The 21,985-nt window shown below is 43.5% G+C and overlaps 1 protein-coding gene across 1 annotated transcript in view; it reads right to left on the bottom strand.

The window, feature by feature from the left end:
• Positions 1-6,807, bottom strand: part of DRC11 (dynein regulatory complex subunit 11) — a 160,049-nt gene extending 153,242 nt beyond the window's left edge. Inside the window, exon 1 of the mRNA XM_084643329.1 lies at positions 6,419-6,807. Coding sequence (XP_084499455.1) covers positions 6,419-6,429 — 11 coding nt within the window. The 5' untranslated portion in view covers positions 6,430-6,807. The remainder of the gene's footprint in view (positions 1-6,418) is intronic.
• Between the last annotated feature and the right edge of the window lie 15,178 nt (positions 6,808-21,985).

Raw genomic sequence — 21,985 nt, 5'->3', positions numbered from 1 at the left:
GAAAGGTAAAAATCATCTCTGTAAAATCAGGATGGAAAATACTTTACAGGGTATTCAGATTCAAAACACAGAGGATCCCCCTCTGGGCAAAACCTTAAACTTACAGAAAACAGGAATAAACCTCCCTCTTAACACAGGGAAAATTCACATAAAACAAAAGATAAACTAATCCGCCTTGCCTGGCTTAACTATACTGGTTGCAATATTGGAGACTTGGATTAGGATGGGTTGGAGAAGATGGATTTCTGTCTGGCCTCTCTCAGTACCAAGAGAGAACAACCCCATAAACAAAGAGCACAAAACAAAAGCCTTCCCCCCGCCCCAGATTTGAAGGTATCTTGTCCCCTTATTGGTCCTTTGGGTCAGGTGCCAGCCAGGTTAGCTGAGCTTCTTAACCCTTCACAGGTAACAGGATGTTGCCTCTGGCCAGGAGAGATTTTATAGCACTGTATACAGAAAGGTTGTTACCCTTCCCTTTATATTTATGACAGCCTGAAACTTTCTGATTCCATCAGCTAATTTGTTAGAGTCATAGATTATAAAGCCAGGAAGGACCATTGTGATCATCTACTCTGACCTCCTGTATAACACAGGTCATAGGGCTTCCCTGAATTAATTACTGTTTGAATTAGAGCATCTCTTTCAGAAAAACCTACAATCTTGAATTTTCAGTGATGGCAAATCCATTGCAACCCTGGATAAGTTGTTCCAATGGTTAATTACATTTACTGTTAAAAATTTGCACTTTATTTCCAGTCTGAATTTGTCTGGATTCAGTTTCCAGACATCTTGTTTAAACCTTTGTCTGCAAGATAGAAATGTCCTATCAAATTTCTGTTGCCTGTGTCAGTACTTATAGACTGTGATCAAGTCACCCCTTAACCTTTGCTTTGTTAAGCTAAGATTGAGCTCCTTGACTCTATCACTATAAGGAATGTTTTCCAGTTTTTTAATCATTCTCATGGCTCTTCTCTGAGCCCTCTCCAGTTTATCAACATTCTTTTTCAGTTGTGGATACCAGAATTGGACACAATATTCCAGTAGTGGTCACACCCAGTGTCAAATACAAGTAACATAACCTCCATTCTCCTGTTCGATATTTCTCTGTTTATACATCCAAGGATCACATTAGGCTTTTGGCCAGAGTGGCACTGGGAGCTCATGTTCAGCTGATTAGCCACCATGACCCAAAACTCCCTTTCACAGTCACTGCCTCCCAAGGTAGAGTCCCCCTACATTCTTTTTTTCTAGCCGTATGACTTTAAATTTGGATGTATTAAAATGCATATTGTTTGGTTGTGCCCAGCTTATCAAGTGATCACTCTGTGTCATGACCAGTCCTCTTCCTTATTTACCACCTCCCCAATATTTGTGTTATCTATAAACTTTATCAGAGATAATTTTATATTTTTCTTCCAGGTCATTTACAAAAATGTTAAATAGTTTTGGGCCTAGGATTTCCAAGTTGCTAATCGCACAAAACCGAACACCCTTCCACCACCCCCTGTCCTGCCCCTTCTCTGAGGCCCCTCACCCATCCACTCCATCCTCCCTCCCTCTGTCACTTGCTCTCTCCCACCCTTACTCACTCACTCATTTTCACCGGGCTGGGGCAGAGGCTTGAGGTGTGGGATGGGGTGAGGAGTGCGGCTGGGAGTGTGGGCTCCAGGGCGGGGCCAGAAATGAGGAGTTCAGTGTGCGGGAAGGTGCTCCGGGCTGGGCATTGGGTTGCAGGAGGGGGTGAGGGCTCCGACTGCGGGTGCAGGCTCTGGGGTAGAGCCAGGGATGAGGAGTTCAGAGTGTGGGAGAGGGCTGGGGATGCAGGCTCTGGGATGGGGCCGGGCATGAGGGGTTTGGGATGTAGGAGGGGGCTCTGGGCTGGGGCCAAGGGTTCAGAGTGCAGGAGGGGGTTCTGAGCTGGGTCAGGGGGGTTGGAGTGCAGGAGGGGTTTGGGGTGTGGGCTCCAGGAGGGAGTTTGGGTGCGGGAGGGGTCTCAGGGCTGGGGCAGGAGGTTGGGGCATGGAAAGGGGTGTGGACACTAGGCGGCACTTACCTTGGGCAGCTCCCCAGAAGTGGTGACATGTCCCTTGGCTCTTAGGCATAGGGGCAGCCAGGTGGCTCTGCACGTTGCCTCCACCCACAGGTGCCACCCCCGCAGCTCCCATTGGCCATGGTTCCTGGCCAATGGGAGCTGTGGAGCTGGTGCTCGAGGTAGGGGCAGTGCATGTAGGCTCTCTGGCCGTCCCTCTGCCTAGGAGCTGAGGGACCTGTTGCTGCTTCTGGGGAGCTATGCAGAGCCAGGTAGGGAGCCTGCCAGCCCCGTGCCAACTGGACTTTTAACAGCTCAGTCAGTGGTGCTGACCGGAGCCTTCAGGGTCCCTTTTCAACCGGGTGCTCCGGTCAAAAAACGGATACCTGGCAACCCTATTAGGGCCAAGAACCAATCCCTATAGGACCCCACTAGAAATGCACCCTCTCAATGATGTTTCTCCATTTACAATGATATTTTGAGGTCTACCAGTTAGTCAGTTTTGAATTAATTTAATATGTACCATATTGATTTTGTGTTTTTTCTGTTTCTTAATCAAAATGTTGTGAAGTACCAAGTCAAATGGCTTACAGACATCTAAGTATATTACATCAACACTATTACCTTTATCAACCAAACTCGTAATCCCATCAAAAAAAGATATAAAGTCTGAAAAGGTCTGTTTTCCATAACTCCATATTGATTTGTTCAGAGAAGTCATGGGAATGACTAAAGGATTAGAAAACAGCCTTATAGAGATACACTCAAAGAGCTCAATCTATTTAGCTTAACAAAGAAAAGGTTAAGGGGTGACAATTACAGTCTATAACTATCTTCACTGGGAGCAAATATTTGATAGTGGGCTGGAAGTTGAAGCCTAACAAACTCGGACTGGAAATAAAGGTGTAATTTTTTGTACCACTGAGTGTCATTAACTATTGGAACAATTTACCAAGGTCATGGTGGAGTCTCCATCGCTAACAACTTTTACAGTCAAGACTAAAAGATTTTCTAAAAGATTTGCTCCAATTCAAAAGGAATTATTTTGGGGACGTTCTCTGGCCTGTGCTATACAGGTCAGACTAGATGATCACAGTGGTCCCTTCTGGTCTTGGAACCTGCGAATTTGAGTCCCGTAGCAGCCATTCTGTTTTTTTGCCTGAGACTGATATCAGGCTGAGGTGCTTGTCATTACCCAAATCTCCCCATTTACCCTTTTAAATATTGGCACAACACTAGCTTTCTTCCATCCTCTGGAACTTCCCAATGTGTTTCATAACATTGAAAATCAACATTAATGGTCCAGAAAGCTCCCCAGACAACTTTTAAAAAACTCTTTGGTGCAAGTTATGTAGACCTACTGATTTACAAATGGCTAGCTTTAGTTGCTGTTAACACCCTCCTTAGCTGCTGCTGGAATGGAAAGCATTTCATCATCAACATCTAATATAAATATATCCTCTAGCTTTTGCCCAAATACTGAGCAGAAATAGTAAAACCTCTGCCACCAAATCTTATCATAAATGTATGTTTATGTCTCAAATAAAATATCAGCTGTCAGTCTGAAGAAAAAAAGGAATGCACTGTTATTCCCGTTCATAAAATACAAATACCTTAACAAACCCTCTTTAATACAGCCCACTGTCTGCATTATACCAGACAAGTTGAAGTTTACTGTGTTTCCAACGTAATGACATTAGAGCTAAATAGAAAATAAAGATATTTGGATAGTCAAAGTAGTTTAAGTAATGTATCAATGAATCTGACTCACTTTCACAGTAACTTCCTACACCAGGAAAAATTATTTGCAACCCTAACAAAAATAAATATGATCATGTATTAAAGACGGTATTATAATGCATACACACAAGGTGGGCAAATTAAGGTTGCAAAGACATTCTTAAGTCTAGTATTTCTTTATTTTAGAGCCTCTGACTTTGCAACCTTGAACAATGTTCTTTTAATGTAATTTTTTGGATGGAATGTAAAATAAACTGTTGGTTTCTTTTAGTTGCTTTGTGAGAATTGGAAGGGAGAGACTAAGATGGTCTTAATTTCAGAGTTCAGTGATCTACTTTATATAAATCCAGTATTCTCCATTATGACAATTGGATTGTGTTGGATCATGATGATATTTAAAAGATCTTCACTATATTCTTTTCATGGCAGATGCCATAAAAGAAAAAGTTAGTGCTATTCATAGCACTGCCCAGGCTCTGCTGTCAGTAGACCTGACTTCCTGAGGCTTGGGCAAGCTGAGAAGTTACTGCTCAAGCTCTTATAAGCCACATAAAAGGTTGAGGAACTGGTAAAGTTAGAAGAACACTCAGCAGGAAAATATATGATGCAAATACATCTGTGAAAATCTCCTGTTGTGTGTGGAACAAAAGTATATCTGTATGCAAATGTTAACCATTAGAATAGTTTAGAAAGTATGCTATGTTGAGCATTTCCTAAGCAGCCCTAAGTGAATACAACACTCTGCACCCTTTATAGGTTGCAACCATCCTTGCAAATGTTGAACATATGACATGCAATCATCTAACTACACAAACCTGTGGTTACTTGGAGTGAATGTGCATTGCAATTACTTAATTCAGCTGCGTACAGCTGGCAGATTATTCAGCTATGTACTTGTGAGTATTTGTATTGAACACTGCAACCATCCCCATGCTATGGACACCTATGTATATCTGAATGGAGTGATCACACAGACTGATCCAGCTAACTATAGGTGCATGTAGCTGGATTATCTCACCAGCTTCACTTCTTGGTTTGGAATAGAACCTGCACAAGCTCTTACCTTGTGGTAGCTGGACTGTGTATCATTTTGGAGGAACCGATTAACACTGTTGTATAGGCAACCTTGTAACACCCTGCCCTGCCCTGATTTAAGCTAAATGATGTTCAATAAAGAATTGTATCAGAGGCTATTTCTTCATTGCAGAGTTAACTCAAAATATATACACTTGACTTAACTTCTCCCGAGTTAGCCTAACTTGAGTGAGAGAAGCCACTCTACAAAATAAAACTCCAGTTGCAAAGAGTAATTAAATTAGCAGCATAGAAAGACAGTGTTAGCAGCTGATGAGTTATACTAACTTGAACTGTAGCCTCGACCCTCTAACAGGCAAGTCGACTTGAGTTTAAAGCACACCCCCTCCATTAGTTTGTGGACTAATCTGTGCGTTGATGGGACTTGCACTAGGGGAAACATTTGTGTTATAACTCGAATTAATTGCAGTGAAGATGAGCTTTAAGATTACTTCCTAAAAGGGTTCAAACTAGTTCTTACTATGCCTGTTAATTACTTTAAAAGTTGAAGTTCGGATACTCTTAGTGAGAGCTAGAGTGCTAAAAAATAGAATGTAGCCATGGCAACACAGGCAGGAGGGGCTAGCTGCCCAAGGGTGTGCCTGTCACAGATATTAAATACCTACTATGGTGGCTAGCCCCTCCTGCTGCTTGTGCTGTCACAGCTATGCGATTCTTAGCATGCTAGTTCCAGTGGAGCTAGCCCAAATATGTCTCCTTGAGCTGGCAATCAATCCCCCAGCTTGAAGTGTAGGCACACGCTGTAAATCAGGACCCTTAAAGTTGGGCACCTAAAAACGGAGGCATCTGAAATCACTAATCCCCCTTGAAAATTCAGCGAGTAATAGTTAATACGTTGCCTGGAGTGCTTTTACAAAACAATACAAAATAATATTTTCGGCTTGAAAACTAGTCCATTTCAATTTTTCCTTGTTTATATTTTTATATGATTTTCTCTTCTCTCTTGATGGTTGATAATCAACACAAACAGGAAGGGAAAGTGACTAATTATAGAAGATAAACCGTGAAACTGACTATACACAAAGTGAGCAAAGTAAACAAACTGGAGGGAAAAGTTTTTCTCTCTAATTCCTCTCAGATAAATTTTAGGTGTTACTTTTAACAATGATATGTTAAAAAAAATAAGACATAAGCATGATTTGCAAGTCGACAAAATGCGGCAATGTCCCCTTTAGCTCCTGGTACTGGCAATACTGCGAAGTAACCATAGAGAAAGGATGGAAACATCTTCCTGGGTCCTTGCACAGCAAGAAATGGAACTGGGTTAATTTATTCATACACACTCTCTCTCTCTGCAACTGGGTTAATTTACACACACACACACACACTACATCCAGGTTTTTCAAATGGGTTAATTCACACAAACACACACAAACAGTACATCCAGGTTTTTTCCACTCGGTGAATTTACACACAGATACTCCTTCCCCATCCCACCCCATCCAGGGTTTTCCACAGCACTAAACTTTATGAGCCTGGTTCTTTCCAAACCTGCCTTTCAAACAAACCATTCCCTGAAAGCTCCCCAAACCACCAGGTGAGATGTTTACTTACATGTGCGACATGCTTTCGGCTTTTCCTCTTGTCTTGACCTCACTGCTTTCCCATCCAAAATACCGCGGCTGTGTTTATTGCCGGAGGGGGGTGAGTGGGGGTGGAAGGGGTTGCCTGCCCCTTAATAAACAATAGAAAAGCTGGTGCCACAACCTCTCTCTGGTGGCTCTGATCAGAAGCCACTCGGGAGGCCCCAAAGCCCCATGATTTTGGGCCCCTTCTTGGGGCAGTCTGACCCTGCACTATGGGGCCAGTCTGAGGCTGCTGCTGAAGCCTATCATCACACCAGCACGGTGGCTTTTGTTTCACTCCTTGCAGGTCAGACTGGCTTGGCCCAGGCCTGCTGGAGGCTGCTTGTTGTGCCCAGAACACCTAGTTACAGTGGTTGTCAGCCTCCTCTCCTTCCCTTAGCAACTGGATGCCAAGCCTCCCCGCGCCCCCCCCCCCCCCACGTCGTTGCTATGGAAGCCAATGGGCCTGCGGCTGCCGCCTATGCCTGCGTTTGCCCTTGTGCTGCAGACTTAGGGTGACCAGATGTCCTCATTTTATAGGGACAGTCCTAGTTTTGGGGGCTTTTTCTTATACAGGCAACTATTACCCCCCACCCCCCGTCCCGATTGTTTACACTTGCTATCTGGTCACCCTGTGCAGACTAGGGTTGCCAACATTGTATTTTGAAAATGCGGGACTTTCCGGGGGCAGAGTACCCTGGGCCCATGGAGACCAGGGGTGGGGTGCCCAGTACCACGGGGCATGGGGGGTGCTAACCATGCTGCAGTTGAGGAAACCTTCCCCTCCCTGAAGCAGTTGGGCAGTCTTGGCTGTCAGGACCCAAGTCTGGAAGTAAACAGGGCAGCACTGAAGGTCCCGGGTTGGGGGGGGAGTGGAAAGATACACTGGTGAGTACTGACCCCCTGCTGGACAGAGCCCCCTGCTGACTCCAGCCCTTGAGTGCCTCACAGGCTGTGTCTGGCAGGACAAGTGGCCGGGGCTGTGTGCCCTGGAGCTGTGCTGAAGGGCCAGGGTCCGGAAGGGGCTCTGTCTGGCAGTGGGGTGAGTACTCCCGGGGTGTAGCCTCCCTGCTCGCAGAGTCTCTGCCAACATCCCCAGCAGAGGAGCATAACTGCTGGGTGGTGGCTGCTGCAGCAGTGGGGGAGCAAGGTGGGCAGGGAGCTGGTCCTGGCAGCCAAGACCACCCACATAGAGTCCTGTCCGCTTCCTCTGCTGGACAGAGTCCCCTCCTGACTCCAGCCTTTCATGCCCCCCGATAACCTTATTGTGCTTGCCCCATAGTTTGGGAACCTCTGCGCTACAATTCCATTGGTTCAGTAAGTCGTGGGACCGATTCTGCATTACGACATTGTCTAATTTTACAAACTTTAGATCATCGGAAGGTGAGGTAATAATGAAACTGGCTTTGTATAATGATCATAGTTCTAATATGTTGAAATACAGGATAAAAGGTGTCCTGTACTGATTTAGCATGGGACAGGCAATTTCCTATTTAAAAAAGACACGTCCCCCGTAATATGGGATGGTTGGCAACCCTTCTGCAGACTCATGTGTCTGCTAGGGCTGGCAGAGCTGGAGGCTGCAGGGCCCTGTTTTGGTGCCTCTCAGGCCAGGTATGTGGCTGCTCTTTCTTTTCCCTTGAACAATACCAGCCTCCACTCCATGGTGGGGGAAGGGGGTGGTGGTGTGCGCATGGCACGGGGGGAGAAGGAGGCTGCGGGGATGCAGTTCATATACACTCAGGTGGTCTTTGCACCGTACTCTTTGGCTAGCCTGGAGCTCTGCGGCTGGGGCTGGCAGCTGGGGGTGCATGTGTGGGGATGTGTGTGGAGAGAGATGGGGATGAGGCATAGAAGGGAAGGGAGTGCGGTCATGGCCAGTGAAATGTATGTGTGTGTGAGAGCAAGCGCGAGCAAAGTGGGGTGTGTGAGAAAGGAAAGGCGTGGGGGTGTTTGTGTGTGAGACGTGGGAGCTATGTGTGAGGAGTGAGTGAGTGTTGGGGGGAGTTTCTGTAAGAAGTGTGTGTGTGGAGGGGTGGGGGGAATGAGATGCCCTGTGGGCATTCTGTGTGTATTGGGGGAGCATATGTGTGTGACATGGCTGGTAGGTGTGTACGGTATGTGCACATGTACATATACTGGGCAGAGCAACTTTCGAAAACCCCGGATTAGCGCAATTTCTAACCTATAGCAGTCCAGGGAAGAAAGGTTATTTCAAGGAAGCTATTCTGTTTGTGTCCAATTTTTTCTGCATCAGTGACAGTACAAATATCAAGACTAATGTCTTTGGTGGTTTTCTGTTCACTTCTTACACAGAAAATAGAAACTTTTTTCAATGTAAAACAAAAGGCGTTTTCATATATTTTTTCCAGTATCATTCCTACATAAGTATACTCATAAAGGATTCATTTCAGAGTGGCTAGGAAGTCTGGTAAGAGTTTTGAGACATTTTCCTTCCTTTAATTCAAAAAATGCTATACCTACCTGTCAAGTCTCCATCATTTATACTGAGACTCACTCATTTTGGCTTCATTTTTTAAGCATCTCAGTCAGCAATTAAGGACATGGTAGTGATGCAGAAAGGGAAAGTACATTAAAAGCACTGAAACATTGTTTCCAATACTAAGGCAGGGTTAGAACACATCATTCTGGAAAAAATAGATTTCCAGACCTCTCTTAAAAAAGTAGAAAAAAAGAATGAAAGGACAAGTAGAAGGTTTGGGCACCCACCCCAATTTATTATTTTTCCAAATCAGATGATTCCAGTGTCAATCTTGTGATTTTGGGGAGCTTGACTAATGATTTTGAACAGTTGGGGTTGGAGGTTATTTACATCTTATTGCCAGATAAGGCTTGTAATTACGCCAGTTAATTCCAGAGCAGCTCTGTTGAAACAGTGCATCAGAAGCTGGATCAGACCCTCAGATGTTCTCAGACTCATCCTCATCCTTCTACAGTAAAGAGAGTCTCAAAAGCAGCATCCAACTTCAGACCAAATCTAGTTCATAGTCTTCTTCGCCCCTAGTCATTCTTCAGATCCCTAGTAGTGGATTACTGTTAGAATTCTTGCAGTATATTTTCTGTCCATTAATGTAGCCTTTTTGACAGCTGTCTCTTTTTGCATAATTTCAGAGCAGTTCTACATCTTCCATAAAAACATGTGGGTTTAAGTGCTGATTTGGCCTTAATTCCTAAGCGATATACATTTTTTTCGTAGGGCACAGAACATCTACCATCTACCATCCCTCTTCCCAGATCCCAAACATCCAAGAGAAAAGGAATGACGCTTGTTTAATGAGCAACTAAAACGTATATAAAGCTCAAAATCCTTCTAAAATCCTACCTCAGTATTTTTCTTTCTAAACCCTAAGAGTCTCAAGGAAAATGTTATTTAAAATACTGATAGCTAAATGACTCAAGCGTGCATGTGAGAGGCTAGAAAGTGTGAGTCCTTAAAAGAGAGGTGACCAGATCACTAGATACAAGATGGATTGAAAAAGGCCATGTTTCACATGCAGTCTGTATAAGTTTCATTATTCAGAAAATTTTCCTTCCAGGGACATGCACAACTCTTGCAATCCCACCCAATGAATGGCAGACATGTTTAAGATGGAGAAGGAGGGGAAAAAGTCTTAGTAGGTGATTGAGCTCTATGGTCCCTTATTAATGATTTGTATTACGTTTGTGCCTAGAAGCCCCTGCAGAGGTGTGGGTCTCATTGTACTAGGGGCTGTACATATTCAGGAGGCAGCCCTTACTTTACGCAGTTTACCTCCTAAATAGATAGGACAAAGGGCAGGAGAAGGGAAGTATTTTTAGTCCCATTTTACAGATGTGAAACCGAGGCACAAGAGGTATGTCTGACTACACTGCATTTGGGAGCCAGCCTCCCAGCCTGGGTAAACAGACTTGCATTAGTGCACTAAAAATCGCAGTGTGGACTTTGTAGCACTGGTGGCAGCTCAGTCTTGCCACCTGAGCTCAGACCCAGGGGTGGGGTGGGCTTCAACCTGGGTGGCTTACCCAAGCCTCTGTCAGTACAGCAATGTCCACAATGCTGTTGTTAATGTGTTAGAGTGAAACAGGTCTGTCTACCTGGTCTGGGAAGCTTGCTCCCAGCTGCAGTGTAGACATACCCAAAGAAATTAAGTGACTTACCCAAGGTCACATAGGAAGTACCTGTCAGAGCTAAGAGTTTGTTTTTCTTTTATGTTTTGATGTGAAACTGAAAATGGAATCATTTGAGTGGAAAAACGTGCTTTAGTGTTACACTTTGAAAAGAAAATCTGATTTTTCCCATGAAAATGAGTCTGGTTATAAACACAAACAGGCAAGTGTTTGAGTGACAAATGGCCCATTTTCCCAGCAAAGATGGCTATTGGACTAAAACCAGGGAAGTTGGGTTTCTACATGTTTTCACTCTGAAAATTAGGGAATAAAGCAAGGTTTGAAAGAGAAGTGGAACCGCGCAGATTGTTATGTATCATTCTGGACATTGATGATCTCATCAAACTGCTCTCTACAGTTTTTACTCTCAATGTTCTTTTTCCACTGCTGATTGGCTGATGGCTCCAGCTCCCTTCTGCCCCTTCCTTCACAGTCTCTTCACTTCAGGCTCAATCCAATTTCCCTCTGTGTCACACTCCATCTTTCTCTCCTCATTCTTTCCTTCTCATCCGGCCTAATCTCCATCCTCTCACCCACTATGTCTCTGAAATACATTTAATACAAACAAAACATACTCCAAAATTATTCTCAGAAAGAACCCCAATCCCTCAACCAAACTAAAAAAAAAACTCATGGAACTCACATGACCCCTGCAAATCATCACACTGTTCACTCTGCTTGTATGTTCTATTCCCTTTCCCCTGCCCGTTGCTGGTTATGTCTATTTAGATTGTAAACTCTTTGGTGGAGGGGATAACTTGTATTCTGTGGTCTCGTTCCTGCAAAGACTTGTGCGCATGCTTAACTTTATTTGAAGTCAGGCTACTCATAATGTGCAAAATTAAGCATGTGTGTAAGTCTCTTCAGGATCAGGGCCCATGTATGTAAAGTCTAGCATAAGGGGACCTGGAAGTGCTACATATTACCACAGTACAAATACACTAATAATTATAATAAGTTCTTCAAAACAAAAATCATGTCTTTTGCACAGCTCCTGCAGTGACCTCCTCCTCCTCCTTCTCACCATTCTGTATTACAAAAGAAAATAGTCTATTTAATGTACAAGACTTAAATGCAAGGGTAGTTTTTAGAACATATTACTTATGAGTGTCTGTCACCTGTTAGCTTCTTGTAAAAAGAAGTTTAAAAATTCGGCTGGCCAGGAAACTACTTGCCACCATGTTCACATTGGTCTTTGTTGCAAGTTTAATAGGTTACTGGTGATCTTACAAGGAGATCAATTATGAAAATGGAGGCTCTTGTTCCTCCAAAGTCAAACTTCTGGCAAACAGCTGTCCTAAAAGGGGAGCTGTGGGGTGGGGTGGGGGGCCGGGTAGGGAGGGTAGGGTTTGGAGGGGCTGAAGGTAAAGCATGGAATATTACAGAAATAAGTATGCAATTGCAGCTCAGATTTCAAAGCATTTTATGAAGGGCTGGATTGTGCCTTTAGGCCCAGTCCTGAGCAAGGAGTAATTTGTAAATTGTACCACCCCAGCAGGAGCCCCAGAAGGCATTGTGCCTCTGAGACTTTTTTCTCCCCTCTGGCACCAACCCCTAGCAAGGAAGACTAGTCTAGCAGTTATGATGTTAGTCTGGCACTTATGAGACCTGGGGGGTTCAATTTCTTGCTCTGCCACAGACCTCCTATGAGATCTTTGGCATAACATTTGGCCCTTGAAGATCCTTGAAGGCAGCTAAGCAGGGGCATTGAAAATGCTGCCTTAGTGGTGTATGTAGGCACCTAAATCCCACAGGTGCTTAGGTTTACAGCCATTGGTATTTGCAAAGCCACCTAAGTACTGATGCCACACCACTGCTAATGAGCTGCTCGGGGTCTAAGCTCAAGTGACCCCAAAATGAGATTCTCAAACTAGGCAGAGGATCACCTATCTCACGAGGGCAGTTTGATCCTGTAGGCATGCCCAGAACATGCCTAACACCTGATACCTGCCAGCCATTGCACTGGAGGGGCAGCAGCGCACCCAGACAAAAGGCAGCTAGGGGCACAGGGACATGTAGGGCGAGCATGGAAGAGGTATTGAATGTGAGCAGGAGACAAGGAGAGAGGGCTTGCTGCTAGAGCATGGGTTACCTAAGTGGCTGACCTGGCTTAGGTGCCGCACTCCAGGACAGAATTCATAGATAAAGATCTTGAGCAGAGGGAGGCACCTGTCCCTGGCCTCTCAGCCAAGTGCACCAGGTCAGCTGGCTGGCTTCTGAAAATTCTTTCCTTAGGCATCAAACTCTTCCTTCATTGTATGGGAGCTTGGGTGCCTAGTTTGGGGCTGAAAATTCCCCTGGGCAGCAGGCCGCTTAGGACTTAGGCATTGCAATGCTGAGCAGAGCAACACCAAAGTACCTGTAAGGATCTGGGCCTGAGTCTCTGTGCCTTGGTTCCCTATCTGGGAAAATTAGTACTGCCTTACCTCAACCAAGGGAAGTAAGTAGCCTTACCCTTGTGTGCCTGGACCTAAGATCGGGCAGCCCATTTAGGGAGGTGAAGAAGTGTCTTTTCCCCCTAGCTTAGGCCCAGTCCAAGTCAGAATCTAGCCCAAAGTAGTGATTTAGAGCCTGATTCTTTACCCTTACTCATGCAGGTATCCCCACTGAAATCAACAGGCCAACTCATAGAGTAAATTACTAGGCAATATGAGCAAAGGTGGCAGAATCAGGCCCTTGTATAGTGGGCAAACAGAACAGCCACGTTGCACTCAGCACTGTAAAGAACAGCACTGGACAGGAGAGTGGGTTGTGCAGAACACAAGGGTTATTCCCTAGGCTCTCCAGAAAGTGCCAAGGATGCTTATTCCTCATTCTGGGCATTCAACCGAGGGACTTCCATGGAACAGCCCGTTAGAATGACAGCACCTCCAGCAGTGCAGTTTGTCCCTATGGCCTCCATCTTGCAATAAGCGCCATGCAGACAGATCCCCCCCCCCAGCACTTATGCAGGTTCCTCCTGAGGTCAGTGGATGCGTTCTGGGCAGGTGTTCACTGGAGGACTAGAGTCTAAGCAGTGTCAGCTGGATTTGAGTTCAGGCACTAGTGTGCCTGTTCCCCTGAATCCAGATGCAATGGTGCTGCAAAATAAGCTGTAGTGATCAGTTTATGTAGTCCTCAGGCTAGTTGTCCATGCGAGGGAGTGGCTGCTGGCTAACATGAACTACCGTGATCTACAGTAAGATTGATGCTTAGTTCAAGGCTAAGTGAATGGGATTTGACAGGAGCCAGGTCTATTTGACTTTGATACAGTACCAGCATGTTCATCAGACCCAGGCACAGTACATGGAGGAGGAGGATTGGATGAGAGTTAAAAGGTATAAAGTTCAAATTTAATTTGAAGAATTTTCCTCTGCACTTAAATGTAGGAAACTGTTCCTGTGGTTTCAAGTATAAAATGTCATACTTCATAAGGAGTGTGAGTTTTAAATCTCAGCCAGATATTAAATACCATGCCACACTCTACTACTTTTTTGTTAAAAATGAAACCCCCAAATGATGGCTTATGAAATAATTTGCTCAATAAAATTAAAGCCTCTAAAAGAGGTAGTTCATAGTATATATACTCTCTGTTCCCTATCATTAGGAACAGCTGGTAGAGAAACATCTATTGATTTTTATTCTGTATTGACTATTGCTTATCAGCATTCATTTATTTAAACATCTAGGACCTAAATCTTACAGTCAATACAGACTGTAATTAACATAGACCAGATGTTTTTGGTGAGAAAGACATAGAACTAGGGATTGATTCCAGGCTTCTGGCTATTATCCAAGTAATTTGTTAGCAGAGGTTTTAGAAAACTGTTTGGTTTTAACATTTGGCTTGATCCAGCATATTCATAATAAATCAACACAAGTATAGTGTCAGGGATTAATCAGTTCGGAGGATAAAGGTCGCTTTTATATTATAGTGGAAAAGAAATATCAGAAAATTAGAAACTAAATTGCGTTAGCTCAATATGAGCAGTGCAAAAGATTTATTTCGTACAATCCATGAAATAGCGCTTTCAGAATCTGTCATGTTTCTATCCTTTTAATATGAATAGAAACTATATCCATCTCTTTGCTCTAAATAGAGTCACCAGACAGCAGTATTTTATCCTTTTCTTTTTAGTGTTCATGCTAATTATGAATACAGAGGGCAAGATTCTGCCACTCTGACTCTTATTTGAGTATTACCTTACTCCTCAAGTAACCGTGTTAATTTCAGTGGGACTCCTCATGGAGTGAAGTACTACTCAACTTGAGTAAATGTGGCAAAATCTGACCCAGAACCACAATCCTAGCAAGTGTTTTTGATTCTATTTTGCACGCTTTTCGATAACAAATGACGTAAATTTCCAATAAAGTAAATTTTCACATTACATTTCTTGAGCTAGAATGATATCAGATCTTGCAGGTACCATAAACAGTGAGAAAAGAAAAGAGAGCCGTGTGCATATGGACAGTGCTTCAGTCCTAAAGAAAGAAGTCCCAGAGCGCTCTTCTGGTAAGTGATAAAGCCAGAACACCATTTCAGCTCCCTAAATATTTATAGTTTAATTTATTATCAGCTAAAATATAATTTGAAATTTCAACATCTCTTGCAGTCTTGCTCCTTGTAATAATTGTTTTGAAGTCCTGCTCTCTTTGAGTTACTCACTCACATTGATTATTTTCTGGAATCATGTTTGCAAATATCACTCTCACTTTTTGGTGGGGCTAGGAGTGGTTAAAGGTGGAGAAAGCAGGTGAGAAAGGACAATGACTCTCTTTTGTGAGCAGCTGTAGGAAGGAAAGTTATTTACATTGGGTTGGGATTTGTGAAAGTTCATTAAAACAAGATTCAATGAGCTAAAATTCTGCCTAGTGCAACTCCATTGTCTCCACTTGCGCTGGTCCAATATATTTCACAGTATATATATATTTCAGAAACAGCCTTACAAAAGCATTGCTGCCAATAGGAAGTAGATTTTGCTAGTTTGAAGGGAGCATGCTGTGAGCTGTCTTAGGTGAGATCCAGATTTGGGAGCTCTGTGGACAGCATATTCCGCCATTCTTTGGAGCTGTTCAAATGCCCTGAGCAGCTTTGGACACAAATACCCTAATTCTATCCTCAGACATGTGGGTGCACCTCCCATTGTACTCAGCATGAATGCTTCACCATGGGGAAGTTGAGAAGCATCATGAATGGGATGAAGAGGGCTGTGAAAAATCCATAGTGTTTACTAGGCTGCTGGGAACTTTGGAGACAGATATGCCATCCTCAGTGTTTGGTGCAGGGAGAGTCTAGCTTGTTTTAGGGTAAGCCCTCACAGGATAAATTGTAATGCTTTAGATACTGTATAACTGAATGAACTGTAGTGTAACTAGATTCAGCAAGAATTAATGTTTTACTTATTATTATTTGACTACAGTGACAATTACTGGGAGACAGTGCTGCCTAATGGGTAGAACTGGGGGGTTCTGAAACAATGTGGGGGCTCTCTTTCTGACTGCTGACACTGGGTGAAATTCTGTGCTGCACCTCTTAAAGGTTCACCTCAGAACTCATAGCCCAGTGGGAAGGAGTCTAGGGCCAGTTACAGTATAAACGTACATTGGCATAACTATGTCACTCGGGTTGTGAAAAATGCCCCCCCCCCCGAGCGCCGCAGTTGTACCGATCTAACCCCCGGTGTAGACAGGCTTCTCCCATCAACATTACTACCGCCTCTCGAGGAAATGAACTAACTGTGCCAATGAGAGAAGCTGTCCTGTCTTCACTGAAGTGCTACAGTGATGCAGCTGCAGCTTATTAAGTGTAGACCTGCCCTAGGGCTTGTCTACACTTATATCTCTGCCATGGCGCAGCTGCATGGCTTAGTGAAGATGCTGCACTGCCAGGAGAGCTTCTCCCATTGGTATAAGTACTCCACCTCCCTTAGAGGCAGTAGCTGTGTCAACAGGAGAAGCCCTCCCATCGACATAGGACTGTCTACACAGGGGGTTAGGTTGGTATTACTGTGTCACTCAGGCATGTGGATTTTCCACCCCGTGAGCAATGTAGTTATACCGACATAAGTTTGTAGTGTAGACCAATCCTAGAACAGTTTTAAGCCCTCTTTCCATACACCTACCATTGCGCTATTTCAAGAGAGGCTCTTGGCATAGTTAATAGTCTTGGCAGGGGGAGAAGGGGAGCTGTCTAACAGCAGTGCTGCTCAGAATTTCAGTAGTGATGTCTGCTGTGGTCCCACCCCAACATGTCCCTTCCACCCCAGCTCTGCTGTCTGGTCTGGGACTTCAAAGGGTGTCCTCAGAGGGCATCCTTACACCTATCACTGCAGTACTTGCAGCAGAGGAATCCGTCCCCAGCTGGGTGTGGACTTTTAGGGCCCCTTTATGCCATTCTGGTTCTTTTACCTGGTGTAAAGGAGCTGGAAGGAAGGGAAAGATCTCACCCATTGACTATGCCAAAGCCTTCAGTGACCAGAGAAGTGAATGAAATGTGAGTGTGCACAGCACCTTGCTGAATCTGGCTCTCACTGTGTGCTCTTGAGAGAATCACCACCATTGTGTGCCATAGTTTATCCATTTGTACAATGGCTCTTCCCAACCTAAATTATGGGATTTAGAACCAGATTTGTCACTTACAGTATGTCACTCCCTAGTATGTCCCCAAGCGAGCTAGATTACAGCTAGTTCAGGTAGGTCTACCCAAGCTGCGATCACACTCTGTGATTGCAGTGTTGACATACCATTAGACTATATCTACACTACAGACTACAGCTGGCATAGCTATGTGTGTCAGGGGTATGAAGAAGGGTGATCCCTGACTGACACCGCTGTGCTTTTACTGGTATTGCTTGCTTCTTTTGTGTAGGGTGGTTGTACTATAAACTGGTGCAAAGTGCATCTTTGCCAGTGTATCTGAATTCACACTAGGAGCACTTTGCCATTACAGAAAGCTGGTATTCCTATACTGGTAAAGCACTCCTAGAGTAGACATAGCCACTACAGAAGCACTCCTCTGTTGGCATAGTTGTGTCTACACTGGAGGTTTTGCCACATACCTGTGTCAGCTAGGAGGAGTGATTTTTTTTTTCAAATTCCTAGCTGGCCTAACAATGCCCACAAAATGTTGTATTGTAAACCAGGCCTCAATAGTACCTTATTCCATGAATAGTCCCATGGATTTCAACGGGATAATCCACAGAGTAAGCAATTATTCAAGGTAAGGAAAAGTGGCAGAATCTAGCCTTTAACAAATGTTTGTAAAGGGCTCTGAGGGCCTCATGTGAAAGACACTAGAGCAAGCATTATTTGATTCTTTGGTATTCTGTTTTCACTGTTTCCATTTTTGTTTTTTCTCCATTCATTTCTTTTACTCCTCTCCACCTTTTTTTTAGTGGCCAAAAGGGAAAAACAGGAGATGTGGGTTGGGAACACCCAAACCCCAAAACAAACAAAAACATTTTCAGTTTGGTTTTTGGTTTCACATTTTGGGAGGGAGGCTCATTTTTTCATAGAAAAATTAGAAACCTTCAGATGTTTCATAGACAATTTGAAAAATTCTCATGTTTTTTTTTTTAAAGAAAAAAATTACGTAAAACATTTTTACTGTTTTTTTCAATCACCTCTAATTATTACTATTGGGGATTTTAGTGAAGCTAAGAGTTGACTGTCGTATGAACGGTGCATCAAAAATGAATATCAACTATTGCTGGGGACTTGGCAATACGCTTCTCCCCCCATTTATTATTAGAATCAGAAATGGGCCTGAGTAAAGAAATCTGGATCAGGAATGGGGGAGCATTCAGAGCTTTCCCAAAGCTTTGTTTGGGACCAGAGGAAGGATGGATCCACAGTTCCAATTTCGGGTGCATCTTAAACTAGAACATGTTATTTCAAAATAGTCATTTTTAAACTCTGCAGTGATAAATATTTTCTTGAAGCTATTACAACAGAATAAGATATGCCAAAAAGGTAGAAAATCAACCAGGTCATTGCATCACAGAATAATTCATTTAAAAGCACTGAATTATTATGAGCTACTGCCTCAGTGATACTGAAACTTGAATGGTGTGTCTTTGTTGTGCTTATCTATCAATATATTAATAGATTTCCCAAACCAGAGGTTTCTAGGTGCAAGCAATGTTAGATGCAGCAACTCCTTCTTTGTCTTGTTGAGAGTATTCTAATCTGAGTTACAGGCAGTGAGATTCATTTGTATGGTGGTGATGAAAAAAACCCTGTGCCTGACTTGTTAAACATTTAAAATAACAAGTGAAAGGGTTAACAACTTAATTAGAGTTGGAAGAACAATACAAACTAACCACACGATGAAGTGCCCCTCTTTACGTTGCATGTGTGTCACTTCCACGTGGAAGTGAGAATGAATTTCTTTCTTCCTCCTGCTTCAACTGTGTGTTCTATAAATAAAACTGTCCAGTGTGAGAAAAAAAGAATAATAACAAGGAACTGCAGTTTCTATGTGCCAGTGGCAGGATGTTTTTTGATTATTCTGTTTCTTGTAAACACGGAGACAGCTTTTGTAGCACAGATGCAAAGGAGGCTGCTGTTCATTGTTTTAACACCTGCTATCCTTTAAAGTGGACCTGATTTCCATAAGCCATTGATAAAATTCAGACTCAGAAACCTGCTATGCACACTGACCTATCACGGATAATTTGATAAACCTCCTGAGAATCTAACATCCGCCCAATTTTATTTATATTTGATTTAGGGTGCTGGGAGGGGAAGGGAAACCTCTTATTTTTCTTCCCTTGTTCTCACAATCGTTATACAAACAATACTTTCAGGCTTCAAGGTGGTGACCTGTGAGAAATAAAAGCAATAGCTATATTTGCTATGCTAGGCTTCAGCCAACTTTATGAATGAAGCCACCAGTTGCATTTTTTTTCCAGAACTGGACCTACTGCTGAGACAAAATGGAAAATTGCATTGCCAAATGGTGTGATAAATGAGTATGGACACAATTTACAACATTCTCCCCTCTAGTGACACCCTTGCAACCCCCACTGGTGTAAACGAGAGTAAACAAGGGCAAATATTTCACTTCATTACAACTGCACCAGGGATGTTCGTGGCTTTGTATTTATTCATCTTGTCCATCCCCTTCCCAGTACAGGATTGTTCCTTATAGTTTACTTAGTCCAGACTAATTCTCAAAGACTCAAGCGATGGAACTTCCATCATATCCTTTATAGATCTATTTTGCAATATCATGAAATAAATAGCAGCAATAATCTACATGTATATAGGTGGTTTTGTACTGATACATCCCAAACCACTTTGAAAACTACATACTCTCAGAGGTGATGGATCAGTTTTTATAATAGGGGTGCTGAGAGCCATTGAACTAAACTGTAAGCCCTGAATATAATGGAATCCACTTCAAGCCAGGGGATGTGGCAACACCCCTAAGAATGTAAGAATGGCCATACTGGGTTAGACCAAAGGTCCATCTAGCCCTGTATCCTGTCTTCCGACAGTGGCTAGTGCCAGATGCTTCAGAGGGAATGAACAGCACAGGTAATTGTCAAGTGATCGATCCCCTGTTGCCCATTCCCAGCTTCTGGCAAACAGAGGCTAGGGACACCATCCCTACCCATCCTGGCTAATAGCCATTGATGGACCTATCCTCCATGAACTTATCTAGTTCCTTCTTTAACCCTGTTGGCCTTCACAACATCCTCTGGCAGAGTTCACAGGTTGACCCCTAATTCCAGCACCTATGCATACTATACATAGCATGCCATAAAAATCAATTCACCTCTGGGATACCATGACAGCTCAATGGCACATAAGTGTTGTGGGAAGGAGCCTCCTTCAAGGAGGTGAAAGTTACATCAAGGACACCAGTCAAATTTCCATTGTGATGTGGGATTTTTATAGGGTAGTTATACATCTTAATCACACATTTGTGTTTATTTAGGACATTAAGAATAAAATCAGTGATACTGTCAGTATATGTTGATTGTTAAAGTTCATTTTAGGATTGTGTTTCTTCGGGTTTGTCCACACACAGTTGCACTGGTTTAATTTAAATTGGTTCAGCTAAGCCAGTGCTTTTTTTTATGTGCAGACTCTCTTATGTTAGCTTCAAACTGGTTACATGGGTATAACTTGTGCCTATAAATTTACTGAGGCATGTTAAACAGATATTAAATCAGGTTTAAACTGATCACTGCCCACCCACAAAGTTACACCAGTTTAACTAAATTGATATAAAATCACTCCTGTTAGTTAAACCAGGATAACTGTGTGTGCAAACCAGGCCTTTGTTCACACAGCTCCTGCATTCAAGTCTGGTGGAAGGTGGGAACTGGGCTATGGGATCTGATGGATAATAACAGGAGAGGAATCCATGTTACTTTGTAAAGAGGCAGTTTATTTTTGGAGGACTATTTATAACAGTGCTTCAGTCCCCCCACTGACTGGCATTTGGGGACCAAAACCCAGGGCGGTAAGACAGAGGTGAAATAGTAGAACAGGGCAGTGAGAGTCCTGTGATAGGGGACCCTTTCCACAGCTCCACTGAGAGCAGGAGATGCATAAACTTTTCCCAATCTGGGACCGCTTCCAGGAACAAGCTCCTTCACTCTAATGCACACCGCTCCACCACCCACCCATGTCTCTGGCTGGAAGGAGATGGGCACACTAGGAAGCCTACACCTCTTGCCAAAAGACGAGGAAGTCAGATGGTGGCTGTGATTCCATCCCAGGGTCACTTCAAAGGTTTTCTTCCCTGGAAGTGAAGACTGTGGTTGTAATCAATGAAATCCTGAAATAATCACTTTGCTCTACATTTGTGGTGAGGTGGAGACTTAGATCTCCACGCAAGGAGGGTTACATCCTCCCCGTGCACAGCTGATGCAGAAGGCCGCCTGGCAGTAGAACCTTGTTTGCAAAGCTGGTAGTAGGATCTGAAGGAATGCACGGGGTCGCTCATCTGTGCAGGAGCTACCTTCCTGACCTCAAATCTCTAGCCATTTCCCCTGCTATTGAGGCTCAACCACAGCTCACTGAAGGTGAGGGAAAGGCTCCCATTGACTTCACTGAGCATTGGCTGTTAAGCTTAAATTTTAGTTTACTCCCAGTCATCCCATTCCTTCTAGATATACCCCCTTGGGTTGCTTTGAACAGTCCCTTTTCCTCATTGGTGTTTGTACCCTTCAGATGTTCGTAGGCATTTGTCAGTGGCAGAATCTTGATCTATGCATGGAGGGGGCAGATAGGTACCAGATGATATGATCATGTGACAAACAAATATTTACACAATTAAAATGAAAATTAAAATAAAATTACAGCTAGAATTTTCAATTGAGTCTCAGGGAGTTAAGCCCCTAAGTCCCATTGGGTTTGGGTAGGGTGACCAGATGTTCCAGTTTTATAGGGACAG

This window comes from Lepidochelys olivacea, assembly GCF_965140295.1.
Source record: "Lepidochelys olivacea isolate rLepOli2 genome assembly, chromosome: 11".
Classification (NCBI taxonomy): domain Eukaryota; kingdom Metazoa; phylum Chordata; order Testudines; family Cheloniidae; genus Lepidochelys; species Lepidochelys olivacea.
This window is presented reverse-complemented; position numbering and strand designations above follow the sequence as displayed.